Source organism: Daktulosphaira vitifoliae, unplaced genomic scaffold (assembly GCF_025091365.1).
Source record: "Daktulosphaira vitifoliae isolate Bord-2020 unplaced genomic scaffold, ASM2509136v1 Scaffold_1, whole genome shotgun sequence".
Lineage (NCBI taxonomy): Eukaryota > Metazoa > Arthropoda > Insecta > Hemiptera > Phylloxeridae > Daktulosphaira > Daktulosphaira vitifoliae.
Genome location: NW_026099572.1, coordinates 56384717 through 56398895, shown reverse-complemented (window position 1 = coordinate 56398895; position 14179 = coordinate 56384717). Strand labels below are relative to the sequence as shown.

Below are 14179 nucleotides of genomic sequence, written 5' to 3'. Positions count from 1 at the left end.
AAAAAAAAAAAATTATATTGATATGTTCATTTTTGAAAAAGTTACGGCAGTTTTTAGTAAAAAAAATTAAAAAAATTTCGAAAATTAGCGATTTTTAAATTTGTAATTTTTTTGGAGGTTTCCCCCATTTATAGGGAACGAGGGAAATTTTTTCAATTTTGAAGAGTAATGTCTTCGACTAGATACGATTTGTGATCTTTTGACGTATCGTTGAAAGAAATCCGTTCGGTGAGAGCTGAAAAAAAGTGAGAACAGACACAAAAAAATAAAAAAAAAAACACATCTTAGTAAAACCAATACCTTCTCAGCTTCGCATCGAAGCTAATGTTTGACAAAATATCATCACATATTTGGACGAAAATGTTGTGATCCATTAGGAGTTCATAAACGCACTATAAAAAAAAGTTTAAGGGAAATAAGTTTAAAACATGTTTCTAAAATAAAAAAAAATGTTTCTGTTATTCCTGTTAAGTCTGTATGTCGTAATTGCTACAGCAATATTTTTGAAAAGGATAAAGTAAAAAATGACCCTATAGAAATGTTATCTGATTCATTAAATCAAAGTTTCAATGATGATTTATTTTTTTTCGGAAGAAGAAAGAAATAATAAAGTTGACTCGGTTTTTAATAAATTTAATATGTCACCTTTATTAAATTTAAGAAAATTAAATTCTGCTCATATTCCCAATGCAATTCATAAAAAAGTCGAAAAAGTATCTTTTAATTTACGTTTTGAGTTAAAAGCTATTCTTAAATTTGCATCAAGCTCTAAACATTTTCAAACTTCTCATTTATCAGAATATGAAGGATTGATTAACAAATTAAAAGAAAAGATGATTGTTTCTTCAAAAGAAGATAAAGTAAAGTTTATTAGTTTATTGCCCAATTTGTGGTCAAGAGATAAAATCTGTAGAGTTTAATGTTTCTGAATATATGGTTTGAACAACTCTTGAGTTAGTTAAAAAGAAGGAATTTTTCCTCAACTTTGAAAAAAAAAACCGGTAATGTTATTAATAATGAACTAGTTGAGCTCGTTTTTAAATTTTATGACTATGATGAAAATAGTAGGATCAGCCCTAGTAAAAAAAATTATGTTAATATTAAAATAAATGGTTCAAATGAGCTATATTAAAAAAGATTATTATTTTGCAATTTAAATAAATTATATGTGAAATTTAAATTAGTGAATCCAAATTTGAAAATTGGTAGATCTAAATTATGTGCACTTAAACCTAATAATGTAAATAGGTAGGTTGGTGTATATTGGCTGGATCTTCAGGCGCACATAATGTGTGCGTCTGTGTTCACCATCAAAATGTAAAGCTCATGGTTGAAGGAGCTGGGTTAGAAGCTGGTTATAAATACTATCTAAATTGTTTAGTTAGTTTGTATTGAAAATTATAATTGTATGATGGGAGAATGCGATATATGTTTGAATTGTAATGATAGTTTAGAAAAATGCTTTATGACAAATTAGATGATTGTCCAGAAAATATTGTATATAAAAAATGGATTAGTACAGATAGAGCTGATTTAGTAACTAATATTTTACCTGTTGATGATTTTATTCATTCATTAAGTGAAAAATTGTGTAATTTAAAGAATCATTATTAAACATAAAAAATTCTAGCAAGATATTTCAAAAGTTCTAAAGAAAATATTCTAAAAATTTTCTAAAGAAAATTTATCAACAACAGATTGCATAGTTCTGCCCGAATTTTCATTAAATTATAGTTTTATCATGATGAAATACAAAATTATTATTGGGCTAATAAACAGGCTACCCTTCATACTTTTGTTTATTATTACAAAGCTGATAATGAAATTAAATGCAGATGCTTATGTGTTATAAGTGACCACTTTGAACATAATACGGTAGCAGTACAAGCAAGTACAAAAATATCTGATAAGTGATTTAAAGGCAATATGTCCTTTAACAAAAAAAAATTATATATTTTAGTGACAGTGCCGGCAGTCAATATAAATAAAAAAATTTATGAATAAAAGCTATCATAGTGAAAATTTTGGAATTGAAGCTGAGTGGATTTTGTTTGCATCCTGCCATTGAAAAAATGCGAGTGATGGTGTTGGTGGCACAACATAAAGACAAGTTACTAAGCATAGTTTACAGAAGGTGCGTGAAATTCATATATTAACTCCAGAAACAATTAACAATTTTTGTGTTCAAAATATAACAGGAATAAAATATTTTTTTGTTCTTACCAGTGAAGTTAATGAACATGAAAAAAAGTTAAAACGATTCCAGGCACGAAGCAAACACATAGAATAGTACCTTTGAAAAAAAATTTTATAAGGTGTTATAAAATTTCATCTTCTGCTCAATATCAAGATTTAAAATGTACAAAGTAAAATATATATATTGTGTGTAATTGTCTGTTATAAAACTTTTCTATTATAAATTCTCAAATATTTTGATTATTTAATTATTATTTGTAAATAGTAATTAATAAATTTATAATTAACTTTAAATTAAAAATTAATAACCATACAATGTCCAATTAGAAAAGAATATTTAAATATAGTTTTTGCAATGATTTACAATATAATAATAAAAAAAAAAAAGGGATTTTTCAAAGCTAATTTTAAGTTGGTTTCAGTAAAACACCAAAGTTGAAAATTTTACCATAGAAAGTCAGCATGTGTAACAACATTGTGTGAAATTTTTATGATTTAACTTTAAATAAGTTAAAATTGCTTCCTAAAAATCGTTATTTTAGAAATTTGAACTTTTTTATACTTGTGTTACTAAAAAAAGACCAAAGTAAAAAAATTGTATTCCATCGTTAATTTTAATTTTGAAAATGTCATTTTTTTACAAAAACAATTACTAGACATGTTAGTAAACCTCATAATGAAAAAGTGATGAAGTTTTAAAGTCTTTAGTATAAATACATAGGTTTCAGGGATATTTTTAAGAAATACCTGTATTTTGCAAATTCAAAATTTTTCAGGTCATAAATCTACTTTCACCTAAAAATTTTTTTTTGGAAATTTTTTATTTAAACACTAGGTAACTCATGTGTAAAATTAAAATAGTCGCGCAACCACTCTGGATGATTTGGTATGGATTGACCTAGCTACATTTTGTTTCTTCTTATTTTGTTGTTCCAGTAACTCCATCGCTGCCATTTTTTTCCATTACACGAAGCAATAAATATGTCATTCTGCATCAAAACCAATGATAAAAAATGACATTTTATAGGCAATCACTTCTATTTAATTTTTCATGAATTAACCTGTATATTTACAAACTCATTAACTGTATCTTAATTTAATTAAAATAAAAAAGAATAAGGTACTGTATTAACTATCAAAAATTTTTAATTATACTTTCGATCATATCAAGGTTGTATTTATATCATTTTGGCAAATTATTGCATTAAAAATGGAGTGCATTTTTTAAAATTCACATCAAATAAACTAAATTAACAAATTATCGGAAATCTCTATTTACTATCAATAATTTATTGTTAGTAATATGTAATATATTAAGCAAAAATTTATATTACAGTATAACAAATTAAATTATATGATTTTATAAATCAAAGTATTTATTTCTATATCATTTCAAACAGTTGAAGAATATAAATATTTATTGAACACACAGGTTTATCAACTGCAGTTAATTCAAACTGCATGTATTAATTATATTTAAAATTTATGCACAACTGTATATATTTGAAATAAAATGCATTTTACAATTTATTTTTTGGAGATTGAACTAGAATGAATTTAAGTGATGAGATAAGAAAACATTAAATTCAATTGATTTTTAATTAGTTGCATTTTTATGGGAATTGTAAAAACAAATGAGATTTTGGTTTTTATTACTCTAGTATCTCAATAAAAGGTTCTCGCTGTACTTAATGAGATAGTCAACAAGTGTTATGTATTATTGATGCGCTGTAAGGTGCATTTATAAATTAATTAAAAAATGCATCTTTAACTGTATTGTATGAATAAATTTAAAGAATGTTTTTTTCATTCAATTAATATTTATTTATTGTATAAAAAATATAACTATGTTTATAAGTATATAATATATATACAGTAGGTATTTAAAATATAAATTGAGAATAAAAAATAATTTTTTTAAATAATACAAATTATACTTAAACAACTAAAATATCTTGATGACTTTTTTGGGGATAATTTTTGGCTTAAGTCAAAATTTGTAATTATTTTTCTTTTTTAATTTTTATTTCATTTATATAAGTTGAAATAAAATCCAAAATAACTTTGACAAATATAGATTATAATTTTAATTCTCTTCATTTTATGTTAAAATGTAGTAATACTTTTTATTTAAAATGTTAAATAATGATATTAGACCATAAGAATAATTAATTTTATGCTTTTATAGGTTATTAATTTTTATTTGATAAAATGTCTCAAAACAAAAGAAAAAGGAACAACCGGGGTAATATGGTAATTCTTAATTCAGGTAATTTTATACTATTTATTATTGTATTGATTTTTAACTAATAACATAAACCATATTTATTTTATGTTTTTACATAGTTCACTCCTGAAAATTTTTAGCATATTTATTATTTTATTTATATAATTATTATATTTACTATTATTATGTAATATAATCTAAATGGATGAGTTCAACTCAAAAAAAAAAAAAATTAATATTTATTATTCATTATTGAAAGACCCATCACAAAATAAAACTATGAAAAAGTACATTTTTAAAAATAAATTATATGAACATTTTATGATATTACTCCTGTAATGAATTTTTTAATTACTTTAAGAAAACAATGAAGTTGATTCTAAAAAAGAAGAAATGGAGAGAAGAAGTAACAGAAGGTAATAAGATATTAATTATCATTTAGTTAAAATAGAAGTTTAAATTTATAATTTTTCACAATTTATCTGTTAAAACTATATTTTTATATAAGATACATCTAAACGATGAGGTTGTAACTCCACGATTCTATTGAAAAATTAATATGTTTTAACAAATCTTAAATAAAATGTGTAATTATTACTCTAAATAATATCTATTTAGTTTAAAGCATCTTTATAGTCTAGACATCAGTTTTTATATAACCCCGTTAAATATTTCTAATTCCAAATCTTTTAACCACATCTTCCATGATCTCATCGTTTGAAAAAATTTGTCTATTTATAAACTTCTTTAATTTATTGAAAAGACCATAATCTGATGGTAAAAATTACAGTAAGTTTCGGTAAGTGAGTGAGTCACAATTTCCCATAAAAAAAATTAGGCATATCTTGAGTAGTTCATACAATGTAGGGTATGGAGGTGTAAAAAATTGACACACCATAAATTAATATGCCTCTTCTTTTGTCTTAGATTTTTGTTTAAACTACCAATGGCTTTTTTAGTATGTATCAGTGTTTGTGTTGGTCTCTCTCAGTGGCGTAGCCAGGGGGGGGGCTAGTGGGGCTAAGCCCCCCCATTGGGCGTATTTTTCTTATTCTTTTGAAATATTTAAATTTAAATATGAAAATTGTATAACAAATTTTATATATTTGAAATAGTAAATACGTTAATGGTAAATCAACGTTAATATGCTATCAATATTTACTATCACATATCAATAAATATTTCAATTTACACATATACTATCGTCTTCTACACTTTATAAAATTTAGCCCCCTCCATGCGAAAATCCTGGCTACGCCTCTGATCTCTCTGACCTTAAAATTGACCAGTGTGTTTCTTTTCCAGACCCCAAAAAGAGGAAATATTTTTTTTTCATGAATTTGACTTTTATGACAACATTTTTAACAAATGTTTACATTTGATAGCTTATTAAAAATTATTACAACTTTCTTTACATTGTTATGGTGTTAACATTGAAAAAATACAATCCATATATCCTGCATAGTCTTTATAAACGTACTTTCTGGACGTTCCCATATGCTACAATTACATTAGTGGCTCTCGATATAATAATAATTTTTTTTTTTCAGAGATTTGAACTTGAATTTCCTTAAAGACCAATTAAAAGTTGTAATTAGGTTCTATAAAGTATTTTATACCATAAAAAAAAAATCTATAACGAATACTACAAAAAACTCAAATTAAATATGGGGCTTAGATTTTAAAGATCACTAAAATACAAAAAAAAATTTTTCAAATTACTATTGTAAAAAAACTAATTAGGTTGGCTGAAAAAGCTGGACAGTTCTTTGATAGAAAATTTAAATCATTATCACCATTTTTGGTTTTACTATAATAGCCATTAAAAAATATAATTTGTAAAATGAAGTTTTTTTACAGAAAAAAAAGAAAGATTATCGGGCATCACAATTAGTCATTATGGACAGATTATATTATTCTATTATACATTCATTAAATAATAAAATTTTGACTGTATACCTAATAAAACAATAGAATCCTTTTGTCTTAAATGAAACGGTCTGTGATGGCCAAATGTAACACCCAACCATGATTCGTCATAATCGTGTCAAACGGATTCTATTGTTTAATGAATGTATAAGATGAAAAAGCGTTTATGTTTGATAAATGTGTCTGTTTGATCTACGTTTACATTCCATGATTGTTTGCAATTTATTGTAGTAATATAAATAAATAATATCAATTTTAAATTCATACAATTTTTATTTTTAATTAATATATTATTTTTTAATAACAATAATTTATTACAATTACAAATTAATTTATAATTTATTAATTAATTTTGGCAAATTAATTAAAATAATTTAATTACTCAAATTCCAAAAAAAAAATACTTCAATTTTCGAACAATAAAAAGTGCTACATATATTTTATATTATAATTTAATTAAATACATTTATTTTTATAATTATATTAATTAAAATAAGTAATTGTCAAGGTACATTAATACTTTGTATTGAAAAATATAAAAAATATAAAAATAAACAAATGTAATTATATGATAATATAAAATATAATTTAGTATATTATGTTATATATAAATAAATATATAAAATATTTTTTATATTTTTGTTTATTTTGAATTGTTTTTATAAGTAAATTAATAATTTATATAAATAATAAATATTATGTATAATTATTTCATTTTTTTATTAATGAAAATAATTAATTAATTTATAGGTATTAAATTTATTATATAAACAAATAATTAAATATATATATTGATTCTTTTAAAACTAGTCTGTCAATTTGTCTTAAAATATCAAGTTTTTTTAAAAATTTATTTTGAAGTTTTGTTAGTTACATATGTATTTCCATATGTATTTATCTAATATGAAATAATTTTTAGGTCCATCCCTTATACATTATTTCATACTTAGGTGAGAGGAAAAATACGACAGGGAAATGACTAATGATAAAAATAGTAGCATCTACTCCTCACTTCCAGTTATTACTTTAAATTTTTAATAACGTCTAAAATACTGGTCCAAATATTGTTATCAACCAGTCATTTTCTTAATTAAATAATTTTTTATTTTATAAGCTAGTTTAATATGTATGTTTTTATTTGAAAAAATAAAGTTCACTCCCCTAACTTTATGTTTTAAGAGAAATTGAGTGGCTAGTTTAAAAGAATCAGTCTTTATAAGATATATAAATGTAATACCTATAAATTTAATTAATAATATGTATTAATGTAAATAGAAATGAATATTATCTATATATACTTAATAAATAATACTAAGTAACTAATTATATTTTATATTATAATTTAGCCATGTATTTTCGAAAATTAAAGTAATGTTATTTAAAAAATTTAAAATAATTAATTTTAAATAAATTTGATTCTCTGTAAAAAAAAAACACATTAGATGATATAATTTTGACACAATATTTTCATAATATCCAACCAAACATTACATTAGTTATTTCAATTATCATAAGCCCATTATATCTTTTGTGACAATAAAATAAAAAGATCAATTTTAAATAAAAATAAAATCTTTAGATTTTATCAAATCGATAGATTTTATTTAGACTCAAATACCTTAAATAATCGATATTACCTAAATCAATGAATACATGTTCAAAACCTAAAAAAAAATTATACTAATTCATCTAATATTGTTTGTATAATGATTACTCTTTTTAAATAGTTTACCATCATCAAATAGAACTCAGAATAATTCTATGTCAAAAATTGAATCTTGTAAGATAATTCAATTTAGTAGAATAATTTTATACTTCAATTAAATCTTATATTTTTTAGCAAAACGTTCACAAAGAGATTTGTTGATTGATGAATTAAATAGTGGTCAAGTTGATTGTGCTGTATGTTATGAAAAAATAACAAATGACGAACAAATTTGGAGTTGTATGAATTGTTATCAAATTTTTCATCTGAAATGTGTAATGCGATGGTTTTGTAAATCTTATTATAATGGTAAGATTATTTAATTTGTCACATTAAGTAAAAATTATAATTTATATTATGTATTAGTTTTGCAAAAAAAAAAAAAAGTTTTCTTAAATTTCTTTTGATTTGTTGATCACTTTTTCTTTTTTATAAATCTATTTTATTTCGGTAATTGATAATATTTTACATTTTTATATCAAACGTTTTATTTTCTACATATTAACAATTAAATCTGTTTTATATTCAAATTTTTTATATTATTTTTCTTAATATTGTGATAGACACACACACAAAAAAAATAAACGCACAGTTAGGTTAATATTTTTTTAGCTTCGCATCAAAGCTAAAACATGATGAACATATTTTAATACCTTAAGTATTTAGATTTTAATTAATTTTAGGAAATAATTGGAAGTGTCCAGCCTGTCAATGTGAAATAAGTGGAAAACCCATCTATTCGTGTTTTTGCAGACATTTAACTAACCCTTTTAGTAATAATATAGATACTCCTCATTCATGTGGGCAAGTATGTAATAGACAAAAGAAAAATTTCAGTTCATCTTTCTATTGTAAACACGAATGTACTTTATTATGTCATCCTGGTCCGTGTCCTCAATGTGAGGTAACTGTTTCAAGGTAAAAATATAAAAAGTAGTAACATAAAAATTATATATAAACATAAGTAAAAAATATTTACTCATCTTAGTTTTTTAGACTAAATGTCTGAATTTTAGTTCCTAAGAAATATTAAAAAAAAAAATTAAGATATACATAATAAGAGGCTAATTCCAAAAATAATGCACAAACATAATTTTCTCTCTATAGTTGACATATAACTAAATATCATATAACAATTTAACCTAAGTGTACTCTACACATTGATAAATTTGACAATCAAATATGTAGGCACATATTTATATTTTACATTTGTTTGTTTACAACTAAGTATTGACCTCCATTGACATTACATATTTAGACATAGTCTTTTATAAAAATTAAATTATGTTAAGTCCTATACTTACCCAAATTTAAAATTTATACCATGTAGTGCAAGGAAATTACCCAACACAAACCAAATATATATAATTTTAATAGTCCTCTTTTTTTAGTGATAACCATTAAGTAGCTGAGTTGCTATCACCCCATCTGTTTGACATATATTTTCATAAGTTTGCTTCCTTTGCATGACTGGTCTATTAGCGATTTCTGTTGGTATTTTTTATTTTAAATGAAAATTTTTAAATTTTATTAAAAATTATCAGACATTTACCACATACTTCTTACTGTTGTGAATTTTAGTTATAAATTTAGTTAAGTATAAGTTTTTATCAAAGAATATATGTTTAAATTTGTAGCGTTTGCCGAGGTTATAATCTAGCTATAAACAAACAAATTTAGGGTATAAATACGTGCATATATATTGTATTGACAGATTTATCAGTATCTAGACGAAATTTGAGAAAATGTTTTTATAATATTACTTGGTAAGTTTAATATCAATTATAATGAGCAACAAAACTGATGATGTATCAGTGCTAAACACATATATGAATTTTTAGTACTTTTTTGTGGCTTTTTGAGTGAGGTATTTTTAATATTTTTTAGTTTCAAATATATTTTCAATTTTAAATAGTATTAGCCAAAAGTGATAAAATCTTATTATATAGGTGTTCAATAAGTAAAGAAATAGGTTTCTATTGTTCACATTATTTGTAACAATTAACGTGTTTCTTTAAATTTGAACACTTGTATAATATCAATATTTATATTTTTTCTGGTTAATCTTTTGATTTTTAATATTTTTTAACTGCATAAATAGTCTTTAAATTAAATTAATTTAATGTACCTATAGAAACTGTGAATGTGGAAAAATACAATTTGATGTTCCATGTAGCAGCCCACCTCCTATTTTATGTCAAAATATATGTTCAAAATTACTTAGTTGTAATTTTCATTTTTGTGGAAAAAAATGTCATGCTGGTAGTTGTGACTCTTGTAAATATAACTGCCCTAAAGGTATTTCCATGTCAATTTTTGAGAAATGTATATGTCTAAGATTTTATGTGTCAATATATTTAAAATTAATATTTTTCTAACTATTATTCCTTATTCTCAAAACAAAAATTCAGTATATAGAATGTTTGACTTCACTGTTTTTTATCCTAAGATTAAGTGTTTAAAATATAATTATATTTTTAGAAAATAGCTCAAATTTAAATGATGATCAAGTTTTAGCACTACAAAATGATCCTTATATAGCACAAAATGTATGTCAGCAAAATAGAAACTGTCTTCCAGATGGTGTGACTGAAGAAGAATTAAGAATGTTAGGAATTGAACCTTTAGAATTTATTAATACTAATCAAGAAAGAAGAGATTATGTTAATCATTTTTTTGAAATTGATACTTCTGATTATAGTGGAGATGAAAATTTTAGCATTTCAACTCTAAATAGAAACTACAGATATAATATGTTACTTACTAGATTAAATAGCTTAGTTGATCAACATCTTCAAGACTCTATTGAATCTTCTAGTTCCAGTAACGAATTAAATGACTATAGTGATGATTCAAGTATTAATTCTACTTTAAGTACAAACTCACAAGATTATTGATTGTTGTACAATAAGTATTTCTAAAATATGTTAGAATTTTTTTTTTTTCAAATTTAATTATTTGATTAATTTAAATTGTTCATTTATCATAGAATTTAAAAAATTTAAGTTATATTACAATCAATAATTGTATATATTGAAAAGTTAGACTTGATTTATGTATTTTATTGTTGTTTAAATATTTTCTTTATAACATTCATATATTAATTTTGTTTAAATGGAGTAAAAAGATTACTATACCAAAATTTATCTCATCTTTTTTTCAAAATTATTCGTAGGCAAAAATCAAGGAAGAGATCAGAGGACTGAGACGTTGGATAAGACCATTGGCATAAAATTATGGTATTTTTACCATATCCTTACTAACGGTGTTACTTATTTATATAAAAAATACTTATAGTATAACTGGCTATTTATGTTCAAAAATTAAATTTTTTTGTTATTCATTAAAAATTGATAAACGTGGCTGGGAATGTCTAATAATAAAAATAATTATAAGTCGCGTCTCACCTCCTGTCTAAATTTTTAAATATTTATAGAATTATATTTCCGTCATAACTATTAGTACAGGCGTTAAGTGCGCCTTAGAGACTACCCTAGATTTAATGTTATTAGCCCATAAAAATTCAGTAAAATCATACATATCAGTGCCATATCCAGAATATTTTTTCCAAAATATGTATGCATGCATAGAAAGTTGGAATTATATAGGTGATTCTTTTAATGCTGGTCACTCAATTTCTCTTAAGAGACTTACACACTAAACGTTTAATCGCGTGCGTACACGTTTTTAAAAACGCGGTGGTTTTGAACGCGAACGCCATTCATGTGCATACTGCAAGCGTTTTAACGCGTCTGTATAAAGAACATTAGCCCGCCATAAGCTACAGTATAATCACAACAGTTTCGAAATTTCTCGTGGTAGTATTTACTCTGATTATTTTTTTTTTATTTTTTAAAGTATTAAATAAGTTGCAATGAAGACATTAGATTATGTAAAAGTTGCATGCGTAGTGTACGCCATGTATCATCGCTATACAAAAAAACAAAAAATTAATAAAAAGAAAGTGTTCGTAGACACTTTACTTAGACACTCACCCCCAAAATTTAAAAAAAGCCCGAGAAGGTTAATTATTTAACTTTGAGGAGTTATCCCGAAGATTTTTACAGGTATTACCGTATAGACATACAGTAATACCTGAAGAACAAACCCAACCTAACCTAAAAAATTACATAATTATATTATTACATGATATTTTATATCATATATTATATCTTTTAGTATATGATTTATTATAACATTCAAAAGTATTAAATATTAGTTTATAATATGGATTTTGACTCATTGAAATAATTTAGTCGGCAATTTATCACTAACAGTTGGCAAAATTCAATCCACACCCTTCTAAATAATATCTCTATGATCGCCCATGTTGAAATCAAAATAATATGTTAAAACTACATTATTATTTGCTGAAACAGCTTTGATATAAAGATATTGTGTATTGTGAGTATAATTTAAAAAAACTAGGGCGGTCCTCCTTATTTTATATAATAGGTATTCATAAGAATGTAAAAATCATTTTAATTTTTTTTTGTGGCTATTATCACTTTTTCTTAGCTATCACCGAACCGATTTCTTTTAACGATACGTCAAAGATCACAAATCGTATTTAGTAAAGACATTACCCTCAAAAATTGAAAACATTTTTACATAAAAAAGCATTGCATAATGATTTTATGACCTTCAACTTTTATATACGTTTGCTGTGATAACTACTTTAAAATTGTTGTAATTTTTCCGTAAAAATTACAATATTAAATTATTATACATCAATTATGTATATTTAATTGTTATAATAAATATTTATTTATTCATTACACTTATAAATCATAAAACGTAATCAGGATATATATAAAGAAATGTGAGATCGTGTTGCTTTTGGAATAATCCATTATTTTTTTTTAATTATATGCTATCTACAGATTTGCATCGAAGTGTTTTTTATAATAGTGATTTTAATCACTGTCAGATTAAATCTAAACTGAACCCAACTATACCATGTCCCTACTGTGCTGGGTTTTTTATTTATAATTACTTCCCACAAAAAGTTGAAAAAAAAAATTTCAAATAAAATGTTCGACAAAATTTAATTTATATGATTTGAAGTGAGTTCCTATGTAAAACTATACATCTATACTAATAATAGTATTCTCCCCTATTAATATTCAATTTTAAAGTATACAGTAATTATATAAATTGAAATGTATTAGGCTAATACATGTATAATCGTATTAATTTTATTAATTGTATATGATAAGTCAATTTTACATTTATATATTATGTATAATTGACTTTTTCAAATATATGATATTAATAAAATGTTCTGTGTCAAAAGACATGGTAGATAGAAGACAAAAGAAAATGAATCCAAAATAATACGTGAAATTAAATTGAATGAGCCCCACGTGCCTGAAAATCGCGGCGTTTAATAGCCCCGTGTAACATGATAACATGCGTTTTGAATTGTGTTTTTAGCGATCAGTCGCGTGCGATCGCCCAAAATCAAACCTATACGACCAGTTGCATTCGAACGCATGTTTTTTGTCATAGTGTGCATGGTTCAATTTAAATGCAGGTGTTTTATATAAAGCGATTAATCAACGAGTTTTTCAAAATGCGTATGCGCACGTTTAAACGCCTAGTGTGTAAGCCTCTTTAAAATAATATTTATATTACGAAAATTATTTTTAGTTATATATATTTCTCGATTTATATATTATTAGTTACTTTTTCTATTCATCCTTTACACTTTATAAGGGCGTCAACTTAATTTATTTAATGGTTAGCTTATAAAATAAAAAAATTAACTAATTAAGAAAATTATTGGTCGATTCAAACTTTTAGCATTTCAAAAGTTATTCATATTTTTTACACGCCTATATTAGTTTCTCACATATATGTCTGTTGACAGTGCTCGAATTGGCAAAAAATAAGTAGGGGAGCTCAACCTAACAATTTGAAAACTGCGTCCCTAGCATTTTGAAGACCTTTTTTTTTTTACTCATTACTTTATTTAGTATTTATAAATAAATCATATTTCATTATCATACTATAATGAAATATGATATCATATAAATTATAAAAACGGTAGCACAGTGGGGTCGAGGCACAGTGTGGACGAGGCATAGATAGGACAAGTATAGATGATATCTGACAGTGAT

At 23.9% G+C, this 14179-nt stretch overlaps 1 protein-coding gene across 3 annotated transcripts in view; it reads left to right on the top strand.

The window, feature by feature from the left end:
- The window catches only part of LOC126901618 (transcriptional repressor NF-X1-like), a 13752-nt gene extending 2602 nt beyond the window's left edge, over positions 1-11150 (top strand). Inside the window, exons 1-10 of one of the 3 annotated variants that reach the window (XM_050678244.1) lie at positions 1708-1891; positions 1961-2134; positions 2227-2359; positions 4385-4465; positions 4785-4839; positions 8080-8132; positions 8193-8366; positions 8741-8975; positions 10192-10355; positions 10539-11150. In XM_050678244.1, the coding sequence (XP_050534201.1) occupies positions 4408-4465; positions 4785-4839; positions 8080-8132; positions 8193-8366; positions 8741-8975; positions 10192-10355; positions 10539-10954 (1155 nt within the window). In that variant the 5' untranslated portion in view covers positions 1708-1891; positions 1961-2134; positions 2227-2359; positions 4385-4407 and the 3' untranslated portion in view covers positions 10955-11150. Of the gene's footprint in view, positions 1-1707; positions 2135-2226; positions 2360-4384; positions 4466-4784; positions 4840-8079; positions 8133-8192; positions 8367-8740; positions 8976-10191; positions 10356-10538 lie in introns of those variants that run through there. The other 2 variants (XM_050678253.1, XM_050678235.1) reach the window with 2 other exon arrangements.
- Positions 11151-14179: the final 3029 nt, after the last annotated feature.